This window comes from Ornithodoros turicata, chromosome 1 (genome assembly GCF_037126465.1).
Source record: "Ornithodoros turicata isolate Travis chromosome 1, ASM3712646v1, whole genome shotgun sequence".
Classification (NCBI taxonomy): Eukaryota; Metazoa; Arthropoda; class Arachnida; order Ixodida; family Argasidae; genus Ornithodoros; species Ornithodoros turicata.
In genome coordinates this window covers 136,751,646-136,775,681 of record NC_088201.1, presented here as the reverse complement: position 1 = coordinate 136,775,681, position 24,036 = coordinate 136,751,646, and the positions used below count along the sequence as shown (strand labels likewise).

The 24,036-nt window shown below is 43.0% G+C and overlaps 1 protein-coding gene and 2 long non-coding RNA genes across 3 annotated transcripts; 1 reads left to right on the top strand and 2 right to left on the bottom strand.

Annotated features, from left to right (window-relative positions):
* Positions 1–244: 244 nt before the first annotated feature.
* LOC135369641 (uncharacterized) lies at positions 245–4,391 on the bottom strand. The gene is made up of 2 exons (XR_010415105.1): positions 4,227–4,391; positions 245–484 (listed from the first exon to the last, which is right to left on the bottom strand). It is a non-coding gene; the product is annotated as an uncharacterized LOC135369641 (long non-coding RNA).
* Positions 4,392–6,233: 1,842 nt separating this feature from the next.
* On the top strand, positions 6,234–19,605 carry LOC135369634 (uncharacterized). The gene is made up of 3 exons (XR_010415104.1): positions 6,234–6,525; positions 19,400–19,497; positions 19,579–19,605. It is a non-coding gene; the product is annotated as an uncharacterized LOC135369634 (long non-coding RNA).
* On the bottom strand, positions 12,197–17,715 carry LOC135369618 (uncharacterized). Its single transcript, XM_064603120.1, has 12 exons — positions 17,598–17,715; positions 17,369–17,506; positions 17,128–17,284; positions 16,304–16,366; positions 16,050–16,103; positions 15,587–15,965; positions 15,362–15,526; positions 15,095–15,281; positions 14,287–14,526; positions 14,053–14,224; positions 13,074–13,198; positions 12,197–12,585 (listed from the first exon to the last, which is right to left on the bottom strand). Exons 2-12 carry the CDS (start codon positions 17,496–17,498, stop codon positions 12,410–12,412), a joined length of 1,848 nt encoding a protein of 615 aa, XP_064459190.1. The 5' UTR covers positions 17,499–17,506; positions 17,598–17,715; the 3' UTR covers positions 12,197–12,409.
* Positions 19,606–24,036: the final 4,431 nt, after the last annotated feature.

Here is a 24,036-nt window from a genome sequence, read left to right as displayed (position 1 = left end):
CAGTCGCAGGGAGAACCAACCACTTGGACTGGAAGAAGTGTGACACAGTATCATCACAGCAGAGCGCCTGATTAGGATGTACTGAAGCACACCGTACGCGTCTGCTGGACATTTGGTTAAGTTAGATAAATTGGCGCAATATTCCTATTTGTCAGTTAAAACCTACCGTTCCTGCAGGTCCTCTTGGCAGTGGACACTCGACATAGTCTGAACAAAGTACACCTCATGCAAGGGAAAGACGCAATTCAGGTGTTGTAATGCTCATTTATTTAAGGACATTCCTCCTGAGTGCAGCAACCTGGATATTCTGCATCAGGGTTTCCAGGGACAACCCTGCATCCCTCACGAGGTTCCGGGTCTACATCGCAGTAGTACTCGAGGACATGTTGAGCTTCCGCATCGCATACGAAGGATCCACAGGTAGGGCGATCCATCGGAGTCCAGTCATAGTGCCCCAGCGTCCGGCCTTCGTAAACGCATTTTCCTGCGAAATAATTTATCGTACTGAGTCAAATGACTTTGCGACATGCGTCTCTTGTTCCCTGCTTTTAGGACTCTAATTATAGAATATGATGGAAGGAACCTTCTGACCTTCTTTTCTCCAGAGTAACATTAGCGAAACCCGTAGATTAACGGTTTTATTTTCCACCCGTGCGACCAAGCATGTATAGACTGACGCTTCCTCATCGATAGTAGCATTGTAGTAAAAACCGCAGAGATTTGCCTACTTCCAATACACAATTCACGTTTACCTCAGTTTTAAAAGATCATAACAGCTAATTAAAGAAATGTGCCATACTACCTCATTTTGCAGTTTCAAAAATTAAAATTTTAGCGTGATTTAGATCTCGAAGAAATCACTATTCTAACTGATTTTGATTCAACAGAGGTAACCTTCCAGGTACCTGGCAGGGATGGAACGACATCGATATTCTTATAGATATTATCGATAATTTTAAAAATCGATATTTATCGATAAAAATATCCGCCAAGTTGGTTTAATAAACTCGTTGACCCGGTCCTTTCAAATTCTGTCCGCGCGCAGAAGCCGCCGAATTACTGACATTTCTGTCAGCTCATATAATGTAATATCCACATGTACAGGGTGTCCGGTGAAAAAGTGTCTTACAATTTTTTAAAATAGGTTTAACCTCAGAAAGTTATGAAACTACTTGGAATACACACACACAGACTTTTCCCACAGATTTAGGCCGTTTGCATTCGCGTAACACATTAATTAAGCTAATTTTGCTAATTGAACTCGAAAATTAGCCACGCAAAGGTAACGTTTTTCTTGCTGAATTCGGAAGCCAGTGGCCATAGCACACTATTCCAACCGAAATCACAGGTTTTTTCAGAAGATTTGTACAAAAATTTGACTGCCGCAAAAGCGTCACTTGCAAGGCGTCCTCCATGAAATTTCCGTTTGCGTAAATGCTGGCTCTGCCTTCATCGAGAGAAAGTGGAAACAGCCACACCCGATCGAGGGCATTACAGCGGTACCCGACGTTATCAATGGCTGGGACTGACGATATGCACGTTGATAAGGGCGGAAGGCGTGATTATGTCCTTGTTCGCATAGGAGGGAGGGTATTTGGATGGAACAGCAAGCGCACCTCGCACGGGGACGGTTTTGTGGCTGTCAAATTTTTGTACAAATTTTCTGAAAAAAACTGTGATTTCGGTTGGAATAGTGTGCTATGGCCAGTGGCTTCTGAATTCATCAAGAAAAACGTTAGCTTTGCTTGGCTAATTTTCGAGTTCAATTAGCAAAATTAGCTTAATTAATGTGTGACGCGAATGCAAATGGCCTGAATCTGTGGCAAAAGTCTGCGTGTGTGTATTCCAAGTAGTGTCATAATTTTCTGAAGTTAAACCTATTTTTAGAAATTTAATGACACTTTCTCACCGGACATCGATATTCACATCGATATACCTATCGATATTACAGCCGTCGCCACACTTAACCGTAACGCGCGATCGCGTGGCCCCACAGGCGTCAGCGCCGCCAGGCGTCGACACTGGGTTCGAGAGACTGGATAGTTCCACACAAGCGCCCCCTCTCGACGGTGGCTTCGGATTCCCGCATGTTTCACCGACTGCCCTTACCTACTCTGAGCTAACGCTCGTTCCGGACGCGCGCGCCGGCTGCGACTGAGAAGGGACATTGGGAAGGGAATGCGCGCTTGTCCCATGCGGAGAATAAATCAAAAACTAAAAATGAGCCTCCAAAGACGTCACTAGATATGCCTTCAGCACCAAGGAAGGATTCAAAGACTCAGGAGCGGTGATAACAGACAAGAGGTGAAGCTTCGTTCGTCTCAAAAGAATGTTCATAGAATTATATCAAACCTATAGCCCACTCACAACACTTATTTATTCCTTTTATCGCGGCACGGTAGAGTGCATCAGATAAGCGCGCATTTTCACATTCGCAATCGTTCGTGGCCGAAGCCCCCGTTGGGTGAGGGCGCACAAACACAACATCAGAAGGTGAGAGCATATCGAGCCATTGCCGAGCCACAGTCGAGAGGCGGAGCCTCTGTGCAATGATTCACACGCCTCGAACACACCGTCGAAGGTTGGCCGCTTGGTGACTCTGGTAGCCACACGTGCCACGCGATCGCGCGTTACGGTTAAGTCTGGCGACGGCTGTACATATACCGGCTGATAGAAATGTCTGTAATCGCGCGGCTTGTGCGCGCGGACAGAATATGGAAGGAGAGGGTCAACGAGTTACTAACCAATCTTGCGGCTTTTTTCCCTCCCTCCTTCTTGACTTTGTTTTGCAACACGATGGATGGATATTTCCTGTAAAGATGTGACGCGCGTTAGGGGAAACCTTTTTTGGATCATAGTAAAACAAGGGCATCTCTTTCTTTCCTTTTTTTGTTTTTTTGAGTTGTTCAAGGAATGGCGTGACGGCTTTTCAAACATCGATATATAATAGTTGTTTTTAAAATACCGATATTTCGATAAGATATCCTGTAAGATGTATATTTGACGTTTCTTTTGCTGTTTGCCGATCATGTTAATTACTTTTTCCGTTTTCTACAGTGTTATTGTCGCCCAACTTCTCAGTTATGTTGTACCCGTTGGGGTCTTTAACGTATTCTAAATAAATAAATAAATAAATATCGATATATACGCCGATAATTTACTGATATAAATATTGATATTTCATCGATTTTATCGATTTTTTTTTACATGTTGATATTAATCGATATCGAAAATTTCGATATTTTTGCATCCCTAGCACCTGGATCGTTGAAAACTTGATCACTTGATCACTTGATCGTTGAAAGCTGATAAATGGTGATGACTTGATAAATTTTCTATACCTGAATGTTCTTCAACGTACATTCTCATATTGTCGTACGTCGAGCGTCCTATACGCTGAAGCAACTTGTTTAATTCCAGAACTCGTAAGCAACCTAGTTTATGAAAACAACTTTTACAATGCCACCAAGTATAAGGCTTCTTCAACCTGCTTCGAAAAATCTTTGAATTGGAGTGCACCCTTGGTTATCGCTGACCCGCGGACGCGGCTAGTTTACAAAATAAATATTTGATGGTTGTAACATTAGCACTCAAGAGGAATTATCCACATTACATAACTGTTAGATATGAATCTTAATGTTGTATTTTGTTGTCTTATGCTGTATTTCTTGATTGTTGAGAACAGTGTTTGTTATTATGGGTATGACACCCACGTATCCTGTGGGCTTACATGAGAATAACAGAATATCCGTCACATTGCGCTAATGCATTGCCACGTATCGTTACGACGCGTTAAATGTTACGCTAAAGGACGAAGGCTCAAAGTTGAATTAAGTTAGACGTTAGCTGGACGATCGCCAACTCCCTTTAGGATAGACACTGTTACACCGCAGCCTCCTAGCCCAAGAAGATGTCGCGCGGCTGACGACTATTTTAGAGAAATATGCAACCCAGAGCAGTCGAGGCGACATAATTCGGGGATACAGTTATACTAATAGATTACGTTATACTATTAGATTCCTTAGGAAGCCTTGTATTCACGTTTACACTGTGAAAGCTGTGCAAGCTGTGTGGTAGACCATCATTTTACTCTGTTTCCTCGTTACCATAACTACGTGGCCTTTGTACATTTTGTTGCAGATAACAAATTTACATGCACCAGCGTTTTCATTCATGTTCATTTGGCGAAATATTTTGTCAATTATTGCGTGCAATAACGAACTCACCATCTACGACTTCAGTGGGCATCTCTGGGATGGTGTACGCTCCAACCCGAGCACAGGGATTGAAGACAAATGCAACAAGAAAAAGTAAAACTCCAAAATGCAGCATGACATTCATCTTCGGACGATACGGAGAACAAATGTTACGCGATGCAATTTCAAGCGAATGAATTGCTATCAAGAGGAATTCGCAGACGACGACCATAGGATATCCTTTCGCCATTCTTATCTTTAAAGCGCAGGAAGGAACCCCAGGACGGCGGTCTAAGTAGTTTCAAACAACTCATTTTGAGAAAGAAGCATGCAGTGTTGAAGTATCAAAGTAGACAATGGTACGTTGTGTATCTTTGCATTAGTGTGTATCTTTGCATTAGCGTGTATCTGTTTCTCTGCATGTTCTAGTGATATTTATTCACTTGCACCTAGTGTACTAGCACTAGGCTGCACTCTGGCTGCATATTGTTGGAGATGGGGAATGTACTTTTGTTTGTTTTGGGTTGTTTGTTGTTTTGTTTTGGGAGTAGCAGAACTAGTCAGGAGACAAGTTCAATTTTTCCCTGGTTTTCTTTTAAATAATCAATCAGTCGATCAAAACAGTAAAGAAGCTTCCTGCAGCGACGATACGAACACTGTAAAAAATGCCGTAAATTTTACGGTCAAAATCCTTTTTTTGCCGTAAAAAGAACAGGTATGCTACCGTAATTGGAAATACGGTCCAAGTAGTGTAATTAATACGGCACCACTGAAATATGCCGTAATTATGACGTTATCACCGTAAATAAGACGGTAGTATCCTACGTAAGACGGTAAGCCGGTAAGATCCTGATTACGGTCAAATGGCTGGATATTTTACGGTAGTCCTCCATACTGTCACATTGCTTTCCAGTATCTGACATTGTGCTACGCTTGCTGGAAACAGTGAATTTTAATAAATAGTTGATTGCAGTACATGTATACATGCATATGGTGGCACAGTGTTGCTACGCATTGTATTTCATTAGATGCCAATTTCATACTTCAGTAACTTTCATATCTGCTGCTGTACGTTCACACCTGGAGATGTCTTACAAACAGTGGATATCATTGTTTAGCATACCGTGTGCTCTAAAGACAAGAACACACGAAAAACAGACACGAACAGACGGGAGCGTTTACTCTTCAGGATATTTAATATGACAAAGTACACTTGTGCAGCGTGTACTAGCGACAAAAACGCAACGACACTGGGGCCAAGCCTACACTGCCAGCTTCTTCACTACAAAGCCTACTTACGCTGGGAACAGCATGACGGATTTCTAATATACACAGAGATTACATAAACGGACAGAAAAATTCGTGCCAATAAGAAACAGAACAGGGCTGCAGCGCGCAATGTTGCCGGCAGCAGTGTAGCCGCATCGGCGGCATTTGCAGAGTCAACGATGGCGAAGGGCGCACACATCGTCATCGCCAACGTCATTTTCCAAATTGACAGACGGCGTTTGCAAATGGCGACGGGGAAGTCGATGCAAGTTGTATGTGTCCAAATGCAGCGGGTTGCAGGTATGTATCAAGCGTTATTGTGTCTCAACACTCACGTCACATTGCGCTCTCATCATATTTCGCATTGCCGAAAGGTGTATCCGCAGTGCACGTTTAATTATTGCACGATTACGTCTTCCTTACTAGGCACAACGAGGGGGCCGTCACGGAGCAGATTAGAAGTTCAAAACCTGCTGGCGGAGCAAAAATAAACGTACTGTACTCCCAGAAGACGCGTACTTTCGCCTTATTCCACGCGAAAAAAAAAAGATCCTGTGTACGATTTCCAGGCACCGTTACTTGAAGCTGCTGCCGGCTATAAGAAACTGAGCAAGCTCCGTGCGCACATGCCCACTGATGTAACCTGGAGGTAAGTTATCTTGCTGGATGTGTTAGATTTACTTCTTTGTCCCACTTCAGTGCTTCAAGATACTTCAAGATACTGAATGCTAAACCATTCTGCTGTAAATTTTGTATTCTAAGTGAAAAGATCTAAGAACATGCGTATAGGACATATGATGTGCTTCCTATGCGTATGTACTTGTCAATGTGGTGTTACTTGTACGATGTCGTGATTGTTGAACATGTTTTACGTGTTCTTGACGCCTGCCTAATTTGTTCGGTTCCAATCTGTTCCAGCAGAGATGGTCACTTCTGGGCACACCATCCTTCCTGGCCAAGTCGCGTGGAAAGGCATCCAAGACACACTTGGCCTTGGATCACTTGCTGAAAGAAGACCCGCGAGGGGGCATCTATTTTGCACGGTTTCTCGTGACACAAAGTGAGTATTTCCATTTTCATCATCAATCGCTCGTGCATCACCTTATCGTTTCAATCCTTCACTCTGCAGCAGTACATTTCAACTAGAAAGTGATATAATTCCGGCGTATTTTATTTGGCCGTTTGTACCGCCGTTCTTTAGTGACTGTAACACATGCTTGTAGTGTTCATAACTTAAATGTCACACCTATGTCTCGAAAGGTAGAACATAAGGAGATGGTGTCCCTTATAACTTCACATGAAATTAGGGTAATTTGTTGTGTTGGCATGCTGCTTGTCCACCCTTGAACATCAGCATTCCTTTGCGATTGAAATCGCGCCTTTTTACCCACTTAGAATTTGCTGCAATACGTGCATAGCATGGCTGATAATGTTCGGTGTCCCTCTCCTTATTTTTTGTCGGAAACAAAGTCGTTGAGTAAAGCTACTGGTCGCTAGCCTTGTACATGTAGCTGCCTGTCTTAATATATTGAGAGCTGGGTGATTTCACGCCGTACCAGGCAGGGTGGTCCGGTCGACCTCTTCAATTTTTGTCTTTCAAACATATTTTAAAGCCTTGTCCCTAGGAGACATATTGGCGCTGAAAGAAGCTGAAAATAATTGGTGGTTATTTTTTAATGCAGTATCATTCAGATGTGGGCATTCCGACCATTGCGCTTTCTACGCAGTTTGATGCCGCGTATCTTCATAACTTTTTGACATATTCAGCTGAATTTGTTTTCCACGTATTGTCTGGGGTGGGTAGCACTGCATACGAAGTTCTGAAGATCCTAAGGTTTGCCTTTGAGGAGATAAAAAATCGCAAAGTTGCCTCATTTGTAAAATATGGTACGTTTGGGCAGTGATGGCCAGTAGTTAACTACATGTAGTTAAACCACTACTTAAACTACCTGAATGTCGTTAAAAAGTAGTTATCAACTACTTGCAGAAATGTAGTCGCAACTACTAGTTAAACTGCTATTTCGAGTAGTTAACTACAGTAGTTAAACAAATACTTCCGATTTTGCCGCATGCTTTACGACACGACTGTGCCTCCGACTTTTACCTTGAACTACATGTTTGATGAGAACGGAGGTGTAGAGCAATTGTGCCCTTTTAATGCTTGTCTAGTGAAGCCTCATTTGCATGAATTTACATTGAAACCGCACAGAGTGGCTACATGATCGATCATCGTGGCTAAGCCAAAATATTTTACGGTCCACAGTGGCGCAATCGGCACCCGCCACCATATTTGTGCGTGGTGCATTGATCTGTTGCGAAGGAGTCTGAGTGTAAATCGCGTACATGGTCCGTCGTAAGCGGAAGCATTCACTCCGCAGCAAGCTCTTTTGTCAGCGCATAATATACAAGAGTCAGGCAGTGGACTTTACGACAATATGTGAATTAAGCGACGTAGGCACAAGAGTATATTTTAAATATCATTATCACTGCTTGTGATTCATATTTAGGTGTCCAAGAACACTACAAGGGATCGGTGTTGATGGACAACGTTAAGTAGTTATAGATGTAGTTAAAATATATTGCAGTAATGAAAGAAGTAGTTTTAACTACTCTCCTGAAAAGTAGTACTAGTTAAACTACTCCATTGCGAAGTAGTTAGTAGTTATAGTTTAACTACTGTAGAAGTAGTTAGTGGCCATCACTGCGTTTTGGGAACCTCACAACTCGTCCCCCATTTATGATACCGGAAAGTAATCTGCATAATTGTGTTCATCTCGAAATGCCCTTTCTTCGCTTAGCGAGTACATCGTATTGTGAATTAGGTCAACGGCCCCAACAGTCTTTTTATGAGGGGTGCCTATGGAAAACACGTAAATTCCCCAGCGCGTATCCCATATACACTTCCCACTCGTGACACCGTTCATTTTACTCACACACCACAAACGTTCTTTGTAGCGACTCAAAACAGCACATTAAAAAAATGCTTCAGGGATGGTCGAAGTTACGTCCGTAACACAATGTCGTTCGCAACGTAATTTCGACCATCTCTGAAGCAAACATTTTTTTGATGTGCTGGTTTGAGTCGTCATGAAGAACGTTTGTGAGTAAAATGAACAATGTCACGGGTGGGAATATATGGGATGCGCGATGTCAAATTTATGCATTTTCCGTAGATACCCTTCACAAAAAGACCGTTGGGGGCGTTGCTCTAACTCGCAATACGATGTACTCGCTATGCGGAGAAAGTGCATTTCGAGACGAACACAATGATGTAGATTATTTTCGAGTATCACAACTGGGGGCCGAGTTGTGAGGTTCCCAAGGCGTACCATATCATATTTTACAAATATGGCATAACGAGGTAACTTTGCGATTTTTTATCTCCTCACGGGCAAACCTTAAGATCCTCAGAACATAGGGTGCATTGCTATCCACCCGAGACACTACGTGAAAAGAAAATTCAGCTGAATATGTCAAATAGTTATGAAGATACGTGGCGTCAAACTGCGTAGGAAGTGCCGTGGTCGAAATGCCCACATCTGAATGATTATTCATTGAGAAATAACCACTAATTAATTTCAACTACTTTCAGCGCCAATATGCCTCTTTGGGACAAGGCTTTAATATACGTTTGAAAGAAAAATTTTGAGAGGTCGACCGGACCACCCTGCCTTATCCTGCGTGAAATCACCCAGCTTCTGTTTCTCCCTAGCAGTAAGAAAGTGTGGTACCCTCTCTAAGGCTGGTGCACCGCGATGCTGTGCTCTGCTCTCCATAGTATTTATTCATTCAGAATGCAAGAAGCATTACAGAGTTGTTTCTTTGTTATGACTATAGTCTAAAAACTGAGTAGTAAAGAAAGTCCACTTTGATTACAAAATGTTATACTGGTGCGACGTAATTGCAGTATGTTATTTTAAAATGATTAGTGGGTAAAATTGATGCGAGGCAAATGGGGAGGTGGTTCCAATCATGATTTGTGCGCAGAACAAAGAAATCAGTGTTAGATTCAACATAAAAATTGTGTGCTTTCTCTCCCTTTGTTTTTTCGGTGATGAGTAGTACAGGTGTGGGACGTGCATGTGGCAGCATGAAGGACATTAGGGTGCAGCGAATTTATGTGGTACATATTTTATGTAAGAAACACAGGCGCGCAATTCTCTGGTGCATGGTGAGATTAGTGCAGTGATTTGCCGTAAACTAACCTTCTCATTCCTGCATGCATCCCTCGTGGCACCTAGTCATCAAAATTAATAATATTTACTTGATTCACCAACGGCGTTGCTGATTCTCTCATTTAACACATATCTTGTGATTGGAACTACCTGTTGAATTGCTTGGCATGTATTTCCTGGAATAATCTCGGTGACATTTGTGATTATACGAGTGAAGCATGGTTATTTTGTAACCAAACATATTCTTCTTTACAACAATTTTAGACCACATCTATAATGACAAACAATCTTACATCATTGCATCTTCAAACACTCACTCCACACAAAATCATCAATGTCTAACAAGATTTAAATCAAATGTGAGTGATTTAGGATCTTTATGACCAGTATAAGACCTTAAAGGTCAGCTCCCGGGTTACCTTAACCTTTTGAAACTGTGATGATATTCTGGTAGCCCATGTCGAGCTCTATCAGATATCACCCTTCGTTTCCAAAAAAAGGGCCCAGATTTTAAAAAATCGTAAATTAAACATACTGAAACAGACATGGGGGTCGCCATTTTTATGACGGCATTGATTGAGGCGATCTACACCAGAGACGTAAGCGATGTCAGTGTTCTTTAGCGACCCTCCCTCTCTACGGAACATACGGGAACGCAGACTGGGTGATGGTAGCGAGGAGCGTCTGTTCGATCAACGTAGGCTTCTTCATTGCAGCGTTATTGTTGCTGTTTTGTCTGCTTGTTTGCTGTTTGCCAGTCCCAACAACACGTTGTAGACACCACCTGTGAAATTATGATTCGTGCAATTGTGCTTTCGCGTTGCCTGCTGCGACTAACTAGCGAAGAGCACCATGTGAACGTCACGTATTCGCGAACCAGATGAGGTACGCCTACATACGGAAGCGATAGTTTTATTCCAATTGTAGTTACGTTTGATAAAGTAAGTAGATTGTTTGTTTAATTTCAAGAGTTCGCCGTCGAATCACTGTTGGACACTACCGCTGCTTGACTTGCTGCTTGCGAAGCCATGAAGCACGCACATATCTACTTTGGAATGCGTAAATGGCCCGGCGTTTGACATTCCAGGGGCAATAGTTGGCATAACAATCGTGTGAACGAGTCGTATTTGGCAACACCATGATAACGTGCATATACTGTAGGTATACCTACGTATACCTACGAGCACGCAACCAGGAGCGGCAAGTTTGGCGGCTGAGATTTCTGGGCCCGCTTGTATGATGGTATAAGCGGGCCCTGATTCTCCGACGAATGTATTTCCCGAAATTAATTAGTAGATATTGTTTGTGAAAACAGCCATGTTAACAAAAGCGCAGCGAAGCATATATCAGATACAACAACAAACATACTTGCATGAGGGTACAAAGCATTTGAGAGCTCAGGAGCAATACAGAAAAGGGGAAAACATACAATTTTAACGTTAGAAAAAGCACTGTGCAAATTCTCCATGCTCGGGAATCAGTATAGAGAATATCTCTGTACTCCTTGTCTCGGGTTTAGTTCACATCATTTTATTGCACAGAAGTGGCATAAAATTACATTGAAGTCATGGAACTGCCCGCGTAGTGCTCGCCACAGGTGATAAAGTACACAGAATGATGGACAATGCTCTGTTCTGGTTGCATGTTCCCCTGCCAGTTTAGTAGTGACATTTTGACCAACAGTTTGCTCTTTGGGGTTTCACGTCCAAGCTCAGTTTGTTTCCGGTTTGTCTTCTCCTTAATGGCAAGAGTGTGGTGCCATTTAATAAGGGTTTGGAGTCCTGTTGTAATATATTGGCATGTTCGCAATGTCTTGCAAAGAAACCGCAAATGAACAGGGATGACAGCTGAAACAATCCAATAAATGATTCTGCATCCGACCTAAGCAAAGTTTTCGTAGTGCCTGTGTTGTCGCCAGAGATTGTTTTCCTTAGTTGGGTAGTACGAGTACAGCTGAAGCTGCTTAGGAATGGCGTATACCCCAATACAGGCCAAAGATTTAGTCTTCATCAACGTAACCAAGTTGCACATAAAAGCACCAACAGATAAATGCATCTGATATTTCGCTTGACATACACAAAACGTATCTAAATAGTACTCTGATACTTTTGCTCGCTTTACCTGCATTATTTTGTGATAAACAACCACCCATCTACTTTACTTTCCCGATTAGTACGTTCAGTAAAAGCACCTTTGTGCGAAGTTGGCAAATTGAAATTTTGTAACTTCTCGTTACTGAATTGTTGCTTTCTGCTATGTGCTTCTCGTGCTGCCTACTTGTTGGGTCACCTCTGTTCGCCATTGCAGTGTACTAAATTGACTTAACTTGAATTAGCATCACAGCTCTCAATGTACATTTTGCATTGTAAGTCGTCGTGCTGCAGTGTTGCAAATGAAAACTACTTGCGTCAGTCTTGAGTCTGGGAGGGTTGACAGTACACGCTCATTTGCGGTTTGGAAATATGTTCCCTTTAGTGCAGGTTGATTCTACATGAAACAGCAACTAGACTTATGATGATGGAATGTGTTGGTGTTTCACCGCATCAACAGAACCCTACCTTATTGCACGTGGGTATCATGCACAACGCAATGCACCACACCATGTGCACCAAAAAGAATTGTTTGTTCCCACCTCCCATGCTTCTGCAGAAGCCACCGATTCATGACAAACGAAGCACTGAGAACCAAAAATCCTAGGAATGAGACTCTTTGTTCACTTTCAGTAAAACCCCTATGTTCCCCACTTGCAGTTAGTACTAGGGTTGCCACTCATTCGCTGAATCTCTTGTGGTGAGCTTGTCTAGCTTCTTCCAGCTGGGGCTTAGGACCATATCTGCTGCTCATGGTCTCATGAACGGCTTCCTCCACATTTTGCCTTGCCACAGTGAAGGATGGCCACCGCACACAGAGGTCAAGCACGGTGTCGGTAAGCTTCTGGACGTAGCCTGACGGGAAGTTAGGATCTTTAGAACATCTAAAGCAGGTGGAACTGGCTTGTGCACTAAAGGAACAATGTAATTTCTCATTTCGGTAGTACATAACTGCACGCGTGCATCCTTATGTGAAGACACAATGTGTGTTCCACAAATACAAAGCGGTTTAAAAACTGGGCTGCTGTTGGCTTGACACTAAAATCAATAAACGCCCAAAGCAGGGAAACACCTAAGAGATGGAACAGATAAGGTGGAAGCAGTGCTCTTAAATCTAATGGTATCTTCAACTGGTAGCCTGTGAGCGCTCTGCAGCATGCACTCTACCTTCCACTGGCCAAAACAGTGCACTCCAACTTCAGCTTTGGGAATTTTTTATGAGCGCATGCCTCAAGCTCTAAGCGCTCTCCCTCAGAACACCCATTACAAAACTGCTGTACAGATTGTACTGTATTAGCTGAGAGCTCTTTGTGGTACTACATTTTAAATGAAAATATTCTCACCATACGAAGCCTTTGTTTTCACACCAGCCAATGTCCAGTGTTTCCGAGCTTTTGAGCACCGCACAATGTATTTGGCTACAGCCCTGTCTGCATTGTGGTTGAAGTGCAAGGCTGCAATATACGTTCTGGAAACCACATACTGGTCAGTATTTCCATGAACACAGACTGCTGGACGCTGACACGAGTTAGCTCCTCAGCGGCATAAAGAGTTCGATATCTCCAGGTGTCTATAAGGGTATCTGCACGGCTGCTGTCAAATACATTAGATGCTTCTGTAATACCAGACAGGCTATAAATTCCAATGGGGGTGACACATACAGGGTGTTCTTCTTAAAATCTGGAACACATATTATATATAATAAAACTATCAGAGCATCTATATGTGGTTTTTGCATTTAGGTTATATAGCCTGGTTGAAAATGTATGAGATAGCATATTGTGGGCCTAATTCACATGAGGAGCTAAAGTTCATTCATTATGTTTTTAATGAAGGTTTATCTGGAAAACCTAAAATAGCACAATTGTAGGCAATCCTTTTTGATTAAATTTTTTTAGAATTCCTAATTTTCAATTTCTGATTTTTCAAAAATCATATACGAACCACAGATAAAATGGCTCTAAGGCAGCACAGGAAGCGCATATAACTTCCTCTCTAATGTAACATGTTAGCCGAAAAACAGCTGGTGTGTAAGTGGCAGCTATAAGAAGTCGATCTGACCAATGGCAGATGCTACAGCGTCGACAAAAACTAATTTGTTCCTTCAGTGCAATGCTCCTGCGAAGAGGGGGACATATCTTTGCACACTCTGGGAATCTCATTTCGTATAGTTTTGTTATCAATATGAAAAGATTTGGGAGGTTACTTATACAAAGCATATGTGTCTTTGACAAGTTCTGAAATATTAAAACTGACCCGAACTAGACTCCCTACAGTTATTCAAAAGGAGTTAGTATACAGCGTTTCCCAGCAAACACCTACCGTGCAGCCATCCCACTGTACGTGAATTTTGAGGACTTCGGGGCGAAATGAATTATCACGGCATGAAATGCCTCCAGCCCAAAGGTTTGCTTGCTGGGAGCGAGCGATGGGATGTCTTTGAGAAGGTGAGGTGCAGCGACTATCCCCTCCAGTTTTTTGAACGTTTCTGTCCCTGTAAGCGAGGAATGCAGGAATGCTTAGCTATCCCTGCTTCCTTGAAATACTGCAAATTACCTTCATGAAGCCAAAGCCGATCTCCAATGTCTCCATGTGCACACCTTGCATGAAGGCCTTGATGCTCACGAATATCGATCACGTGCCGTAGAATGGTGAGCCACTTAGCAAGGACAAGCTCACCATTGTCATTGCTGGTTCGTGCACACCAATAGAGGTGATTCAGGATACTGGGGCACCATTTCTGCAGAACCTGATGCTTCTTTGCCAGTGATGTGGCATGAATTTTCTTCCTGATACCTGCATATGGCATAACATCTGCTTTTAAGGAATACATTCCTTTATAATGTAGGTAATGGTGTGTGGGCAAAACCAACAGTCAGGCATCATAATGCAAAAATCGTACTGTCGTAAATTTACAAAAGGTTAGCAGGAATTTGCAAAATAAAAATGTGAAATTATAATTGCTATATTTTAGATGTGTCCTTTAAATGACATCACCGCTCAGTGGTTGGTCACAGTAACGCAACTGAAAATTGCACCATTCCACTAAACTGAACTTTGACAAAACATTTTGTTGCCCTCTTTGACGATATTACAAGCATTTGTATATGTGCAGACACTAAACACGCATTTGCTCATCCAAAAGTCTGAGGAATCCCAAGTATTTTCTGCAGCAAGTATAGGTGCATTGATACATCAACAACTGCTCGCATTTTTGGTCAAAGAGTAGCTAGAACTTAGTCCAACCTCATTTCACAACAATCAAATCCAGAGTATTGTGTTTACCCTTCTGCCTCTGAAAAATTTTACAAATATGATATGTATGCTGCACACTACTCAGCACAAAGGAATAATGTGTTGTTACCCTTTGCGACATGCCATACATCAAACCGATGTTTCACCGAAGGGTGGGCCTTCCTCATGAAAGACTTCACTTCGTTGTGTCTGTCGGTGACAAGCATGCCCACTGACATTCCCTGTTTGCAAACATACTCTAGTGACCTTTGGAAGCCCTCCTTTTCCATGCGATTACTGGAGTCAACCTCAGTGGACTAGAAGAATGGGAATCTTGCATTAAAATTTGATCAAACTGTATTAACTAATACATTTCATGCTTATGGTACCAATTTACCTTTACTATTTCCAGATGTATAATGCGGTTGATCCCAGTTTCTAAGAGAGAGTATGTGCCGAAAACAGCAGAATGGCCAGGGGAATCCGCTGTACCATCACCAGCAATGCAAAGTTCTTGGCCCCGTAGCTTGTCCAGCAGCATAGCCTGCTCGGACTGCCACACCTGTGCATGCGTCGAAGATTCACACTTAGTGAGCATTCAATCTGATTGCTTGCAATCAACCTCAGTTACTGCAGGCAGCATGTAGAACCGCTGGTACTCGAAGTACTGAGTCTTTTGGAGGCTTTGAACACCCATGAACTGAAGCATTCTGAGTGCTTGGGTAGGGCTGCTGCCCGAAAACAAAATAGCACAGCACAACAGGATGTTCCCCAGGGCTTTGCCGTGGTGCATTGGCTGACTTGACCACAGTGTGACATGTTGTTTCGAACAAGTCACTGTTGCCTCCACCATTGTACCAAAGTTTCTAAGGGTCACGACACAGCCTGGTGTGCCACACTGTGGACATCTCTGGAGTAGTTGCCTGAGACACGATTCGAATACAATATATTTTGTATCATCCGCAGTCCCAGTGGCAGGTTCCTCCATGAAGATTACTGAACTGAATCAACAAAAGAAAACACAGCATAGATAAGAACACCCCAATCAACCCACTATGTTCCCACAGAACACCTGTAGCACTCACCGGTCCCCTTCACTGCTCTGCTCTGGGTGGAAGGAAACGTCGTTTGGGTCAAGCCTGTAGTTACAAGGAGCGGTTGTACTTCTTGCCAAATAGTACATGTGCACATGCTATCCAGTATTTCATGTGTAACCAGTAATCATACAACTTTCTGATAGAAAGTAGCACATGCAAATTCTCAATTTCTTTATGTAAGAGCTCTGAGAAGCTTTTTGTTTCGCATTGCAAGCTTAAACTGTAAGGGCACAAAGACTCACCATTCCTCTTCATAGGTGTCATCTGTTCCCATGAAGCCTGGTTCACTGCTTTCCTTGTCGTCACTGCATAGAGAGTGCCTACGAGTTAACATTTATGAGTGAAAACAAATGAGGTGATGTTACACATACTTTGAGCATATATTAATAAAATGTCATCTCTACCTCAAAGGCTAAAAATATGTCACACCCACAGGCCACAGCAATTATATGCACATAAACCACCACTGGTCAAAATGAGGTTTTCAATTCTGTTCCTGATTATGAGTACGTACATTCGTGCCAGTACAGAAGACATTGCCTCTGGCGATGAAGCTCCCCATTCGTTATTTTAAAAATAAAGTTGTTGTTGTATAGAAGATTAATTGCAACATAATTGGGAAAGGTGGAAGTACCGTATAATTTTACCATAGTTACTAGTAAGTTACAGCATAAATTCTTTCATTCTGTTTCAAAACAACTGTGATCAGTACATCGTAGAGAAAACTAAAATTATCTAGAACGAAAAGTAGGTCCCTGTATTAGTCGCTTTTGGTAGTGCAGCCAAAACTCGATACAACTGAACGCTACCATTAAATTTAATGGTAGAGCGTAATAATTTGTATTCCCTGCCACAAATGACCAACACATTTTGTCAGGCTATATGTAACAAAATATTCGTTACCCTGGCAAAAATCGTCTTGCCTGTGAGTTTCGTTATAGCGACGTTTAACTGTAATTAACATTGCATACTTCCTCTTACTCTGAACAATTGGTGTTGCAGGACGCAGCTGAAATCTTGAGAATCACACCATTTCTACTCCCTTATCACCACATTCATGTAGTACCTTGCCTCAATGGTGACATGGGGAACTTCCTCGACGAAGCAAGACTCAATAATGTCATCGTCAAAGGCTTGAATGTCTCCTTCGATCACTGGCGTGGATGCCCTGAAAACGTCTGGAGGGGCCTCCACCTCTTCGGGATTAGATTGAAGCCTGGGCTCTGCAGTGCGAATGTTGGACACACTCAATAGTCTTCAATAGAACTGACAGATAGTATAGCACTGCTGAAGTCAGTGTGCCGTACCATCGATTGCACTAGAACGTGCTTGCACACTGTACGTGCCAGGTGCATCGATGTTCAATGATGCAGGCAGTGTTTGGTGGCAATGAGGGCACCGTGCAGCTTGCTCCAGCGGCACTTCTAATGGCCCCATCCCATGCTCTGCCAAACCAAAGAAAAAGGTTCATTTCTTTTCTTGACATTTCACGACCTGCATGCAACCTTTGGAGACTAAGACATCGTTCTTGATTACCTGTATCCACGAATGCTGGTTCTGCTGAGATACAGTGCCTACTGCAGGGTCGGCACCAAGCTGCACTTCAGTGTGAGAAGACGTCCCTTCCCCTACATCGCCCTGTACATTTGAGAGTAGATTGTTAGTAATTGCTGAATGAAGCACTTTATAAGCAATGTGGATGCAACATGCTCATCTCCACATAGCGCTTTCTGAGGAACATCATATTTTCATACAACAAATCTCAATCGATTTGCTACTGCTTCATGCATGCTCCCGTGCCTACACTCTGAGATTTTTCCAGCATACCCATGCCCCCTCTAAGACACCCCCGAAAACATTCCACCACCCCTCCAAATTGTCTGCCAATAAGGCCAAAAAAGCCAGATAACCTGCAAATATTGGTGCACTCCCCCCTTCCCCTGTACGAAAATTCTGGGAATATCACTTCTTACATCCTCGCACAAAAAGAGCCGTGATCCGCTTCTCTGTTTGACATAATGTGGCAGTATTTGCAGTGACACTTATTCCTCTACTTGAAGAATAGTTATGAAGCAAGCGAGCTGATATAGATCCATACTGAAGAACTCCCAGAACCCATTTTTTCCCTCCCCCTTTTTTTTTCGTGTCCCTCGTCTGGAGGTTCTTCACTATGGATCCCCTACTTGGTGCGGCACATAGCCAAAGGCAATAGGTCATGCACAGATCAATCCGGTGGCCGCAAGAAAGGATGAATGGCTGCGATTAAAACCGAGACTGAGGCCCGGATTCTCGCTTCGTCCTGAGTGTTAAGCGCACGTGAAGGGGCCCTTCTGTCCATGCTTCGTGAATGGACGAAGGGCCCCTGCGCGTGCACTTAACCCTCAGGGCGGAGCGAGAATCCGGGCCTAATACTTACTTCCAGCTTTCGTCTTTTGGCGTTCTCCTCTTCGTCGTCGTTATCGAAGAGCGTAGGCACGGCATCCTTTTTCAGTGCCTTTCGCGTCTGGAGTCCGAATTCTGCCGTCAGGTGAAAATCCTCGTAACACTCCGGGCCAAAATGTTTCGAGCACACGCGACTGTTCTTCCGTGGTGTCCAGTTTTCCAAGTTCATCGCACGCAACCACCGGTTCTGTACAACAGAATCCACAGGGAATCTGTGGTACGAAACCAGTTTGTTGTCCTCGTACTTGTTGGTGCACCGAGGTGCACAGCACTTCATTTCGCACAACTTGTGCTGGCGTAAACGCACTGACAAGCTGTGAGAATAGTGAAAACCGATGCGTAGCGAAATATACCTATCAAAGGCAAAGCCGTACTCGTTCGCTGTGACTCGTACGCGCGACTCTCGGTTTTGTTTCCGAGATGATCAAGAGAAATACAAAGCCTGTGAAGGAGGCGGAAGCGGAAGCCAGCAGGAGCCGGATAGGAAGCAGCCTGCTGATGGCTGGCGATTGCGAAACTGCGAGCAAGTAAGCAAGCCAAGAACAGCCAAAGCAAAAGCTGACAGTGACGTCAGTGGCTTGTGCGGATGATCGGGCGTCAAAGCAAAAAATCGATTTCTCCGTAAATACAATTTAATGGGCGTAGCTATTTAGGAGGCACGCTCAGTAGGCACCAACCTTTGTGCCTACTCGTTTTTGTTGTGATCTGTCACACTGAATTTTCCCCGGAGCTGACCTTTAAGATATTTCTTCGCTTGTATTGGAAAGGACTCAGCCACCACCATAAAGGTGTCTGTACTAGTGCCACCATACTGAATGTGTAATGTGTGTGCATGTGGAGCTGCATTCAAATGGTAGCACTGTCATACTACGTATCCTGCATTTTCTTTCTTACAGGAGTATACTGTGTATCAGCCCTGCAGGGGCAGCAAGCTGAAGAACAGAGCCACAACCTACGAAGAAGTTCTGGGGATTGTTTCGAAAACAGCAGAAGTGTAAGGGAACGTTTTACTTGGTAACCAGATACACTTAATGTACTTTGCAACTCCCTCGAGATGTTGTTTTGATCGCTGCAGATTCAACAGACTTCACAGATTTTCCACTTTTTCTCTGTATGTACAATAAATGCTTGATCCTGTACTCTACGACTTATGTCACACATTACTGCATGACTTGCAATTCCATTAAAAGAAGACACACAATTACACATCCTACAGTGTTGTTCCCAAATTTGTGGGAATTAATGCACTCCACACTTCAACCAAAAGCTGACTCTCTCAGATGGCCGTGAAAATTACGGGAAAGAGCCGGCAACATAACTGCCATTAAAATCCCTGTAAATTTTACGAATGCATTTTTGTAAGACACTAATTTTCACAGAAAAAAAAACAGCATTCTGGTTACACCAAAATTACCGTAAATTTAATGGCAGTACTTCTCTAGAAGTGGCCGTAATTGTAACAGGAAAAGTCCGGCAACATAGCTGCCATTAAAATATACGTAAATTTTACGGTAGTTTTTTTACAGTGAACCTCCTACAAGCGTTTACACACGCCACCGTCAACATACCAATTGGTCCGTGATGTCTTTTCGCACCGAAATCCAGAATTTTTTCTCATGCTCAATATCTACAAATTTTCCTTGAGTGCAAAGATCATCTTCATGGCGCTCCGCCCCGAAAGCAGCAACCTCCACACTAGCTGCACACAAGTTTCTTTCAAGATCTGCCCCTAAAAAATTATAACCTGTGGATTACTGCGTCACATGGCGTTTCAAGTCCAAAGTGTCCCTTGAACGCGCCGTGAGCATGCGCAGAAAAGAGCACGGGTGCATGGGAATAGCAAACTGGGAAACACATATTACCACATAATCACAGATATAATAAAGACACTGTAATATCATGATGTAATATCATAATGACAAAGATAATAAAGACACAAAATATGGGAATCACATGATTACCATATTCCTTAGCTGTGTAACGCTTATGCTTGATGCTTTACCATGGATTGAAAGCGTTATTTTGAGAAGGTTCGGTTCGGGTTCAAGAATGTCTGGTTGCTTCAGGTTCAGTTCTGCAGCGGAAAAACCTGGTTCAAATCGGTTGGAACCGGCTGAACACGCTACACAAAAAGTAAATTTTCTGTCCCTTGAAAGTACTTGGTAACGGTTATTATTGATCACAATGGCTTGACTTCACAATGATTATCACAAGGATGGGGTTAGAATATATGGCACTACATGCCAGAGAAAAACTATCAGATTTTTGCAGAGAGTGACGGGCCCGGACTACGGTTGTTGCTTGTTGGCCTCATTCATGTGAGCAGAGCGGGCAGGACACCTCTGTGAGACGACTTCAAACCCTATCATGCGTGCAGTAACGGAATAGTGTTCCAGTTTGAGGCCGACCGTTGTTCTTCTGATAGCTCCAAGTGGAATGTTACAGCTGCCTGTATACTTATGTCACATGCTTCAGGTATTATAATTTGCTAGTGCACACACCTTTAAAAAAGGGTCGTCCTAATTACAACCCTTGAGGTAGGAACTGTTAGTCGCAGTTTGTACCAAGTTGTCGGTAACTTGAACTCCAAATTGACGTGTAGATATGGTTAATTCAAAACCCACAAGGAAGTTATCACGTTTCAAGAGGTCCTTAATACCTTCTACTGTCGATTCTAAATTACTAGCGTATAAAACTCCAGTACGTCCTATTCTAGAATATGCGTCGGAAATCAGGGACCCATGTTAGGAAGTAAACATAAAAAATTTAGAGGTCGTCCAAAACAAGACTGTTAGATGCGTTTTCTCTACCTATGATCCTCCATTCTCACCGCGTACCGCCCTTTCCCAGCTTGAACTTACTCCGCTTTATGTCAGCCGCCGGACGCTCCGAATAAAACATTTCATGCTATATTAATAATCTAAATGTCTACAACCCGCCACCAAAAACCCCATGTATGGAGGCAGCGGTTATAATTTGCTCATAAAAAATATATTCCGAATATACAGGGTGTTACCCTATAAAAGTCTACCCGCGCTGGCATGCCGTGCACGCCAATTACTCAATGCAGGTGACACATTGTGTTGCCTGCGTATAAAACTCATGAGGACATTCAATCATGGTAAATATCGAAGTGAATGAGCACCGCAACACAAAGTTATAGCGCAAAATTTGCGATTCCCATAGTTCAAAACAGCCAAGATGTCTGCGTTGCGAACCGCAGTTGTGACGCAGCTCCCCAGACGACGACGTGTCGCTTTGGCATGCAGAGGCGTTGCCGCGTAATGTTATTTCAGTGCCTTCCAGTATAGGCAGATGACATCCCTTTTTGGTTGTCGTCTGCTAACTACGTTGGCAATTTCGTTCCTCACGTTGCTCACTTCAGAAGCAAAATACGTACGGCAGTTACGCGAAAGCGAATTGAACACCGCAGTTCCATCCGAATGGCAGGATGTGCGACACGTCTCCATCTAGGGAGCAGTATGTCAACTCCTCTTCGCAACACCGCCACCTTGATTGTTTTGACTACGGGAATTGCACGTTTTGCGTTATAACTTCGCTCTGGGTTGCTTCATCACTTCGAAATTTACCATGATTGAATGTCCTTATGAGCTTTATATGTAGACCACACAATGTGCCCTCTGCATTGAGTAATTACCGAGCACGGCATGCCGGTTTTTTATGAGCAAATTATAACCACTGCCTTCATACATAGGGTTTTTGCTGGTGGGTTGTACAAGACATTTAGAATATTAGTATAGCATGGGATGTCTTATTCGGAGCGTCCGGCGCCTGACATAAAGCGGAGCAAGTTCAAACAAAGTTCACAAAAAAGGCGTACGCCTCCTGTTTTCAAGAAATCAGAGACGAGAACAATGTCACTCGAGATGATGGTTGGTTAGGAGGTGAAGTTACTGCCATTCCGTTTAATGCATTAAGTTTGCCTTGTGGTTAGGGTAGAAATGAGTTGATAGTTGAACGCTGTTCGTGTTTGTCATCCTTGTCCCACGTTGTTTTATTTTTTTTTTGTTTAGGGAATAGCAAGCCGGCGTGCTTCATGGCTGACCTTTCCCCCTTCATCTCTCCTTTTCCTTTTTTCCTGCCAATAACCCCCCCCCCCTTGTTGCATTCTTCCACTATGCTCTACACCTTCTTGCATTCTGAGTAATATAAGCATGCAAAAATGCGGTAAGTACTATACAGGTTTTATATATACAGGGTGTCCACGCTAAGTGTGAACAGATCTTTTAAAAATATATCAATCACTTTTTCCGAGATGAAATCAATTGCTGAAGGGTACTCCCTAGGGGGGCATTAACAGACTCCTAAGGCAATGTCTTAATTAACTTTCAATAATTAACTTTTTAATTATAAATTGCTAGCTACGAAGTTGCCCCAATGAGAACATCTGATCTCTTCGGTCACCAGATACCAAAACCGTTTTCAGAACAAAAATCCGTTCGGTAGATCGTCCGCAAAAAATTCGTGAAGGAACGCCATTTTTTTTCTTTATTTGGTTTATTGCGCATCTTCAAAGAAGCGGCTTGCCTTTAACCCCAGTGTGAGAGAGTGAAAGAGCACAGTGCCGCCTCATGCGTCGAAGATTAGCTTTGACTTGCGGAAACAAAACAAAAACACAAATCTATCGGGTGACTCTATCGCGACTGCCCTTATCTTGGGCTGCATTTTCTGTTTTCTTTTAATCTTTTTCCAGGACGCAAGAGGCGATAGTGTGCTCTTTCATCCTCTCGTATTGGGGGCGAAGGAAAGACGCGTCTCCAGAGATGCGCAATGAATAAAATAAATAAAAAAATGGCGTTCCTTCACGAATTTTTTGCGGACGATCTATCGAACGGATTTTTGTTCTGAAAACGGCTTTGGTATCTGGTGACCGAAGAGATCAGATGTTCTCATTGGAGCAACTTCGTAGCTTTTATAATTAAAAAGTTAATTATTGAAAGTTAATTAAGACATTGCCTTAGGAGTCTGTTAATGCCCCCCTACGGAGTGCCCTTCAGCATATGCTATATTGCAATTGATTTCATCTCGGAAAAAGTGATTGATATATTTTTAAAAAATCTGTTCACACTTAGCGTGGACACCCTGTATATGCTTACCGCATTTTTGCATGCTTATATTACTCAGAGTGCAAGAAGGTGTAGAGCATAGTGGAAGAATGCAACAAAGGGGGGGGGGGGGGGGGTTATTGGCAGAAAAAAAAATGAAAAGGAAAGATGAAGGGGGAAAGGTCAGCCATGGAGCAAGCCGGCTTGCTATTCCCTAAACAAAAACAAAAAAATAAAACAACGAGGGACAAGGATTACAAACACGGACAGCGTTCAACTAGCAACTCATTTCTACCCTAACCACAAAGCAAACTTAATGCATTAAACGGAATGCAGTAACTTCACCTCCTAACCAACCATCATCGTGAGTGACATTGTTCTCGTCCCTGATGTCTTTAAAACAGGAGGCGTACGCCTTTTTTGTGAAAATTATACAGGAGATACTTCTAACAAAAAGGGCATATGCC

Excerpts from the sequence above, each read along its gene's own strand:
- LOC135369618 (XM_064603120.1), bottom strand. The coding sequence starts at position 17,498 with ATGGGGCCATTAGAAGTGCCGCTGGAGCAAGCTGCACGGTGCCCTCAT. Across the intron at positions 15,966-16,049 it reads CAGAGCAGTGAAGGGGACCG|TTCAGTAATCTTCATGGAGG; the intron begins GTGAGTGCTACA and ends TTGTTGATTCAG. Across the intron at positions 14,225-14,286 it reads TCGGCTTTGGCTTCATGAAG|GGACAGAAACGTTCAAAAAA; the intron begins GTAATTTGCAGT and ends CCTCGCTTACAG.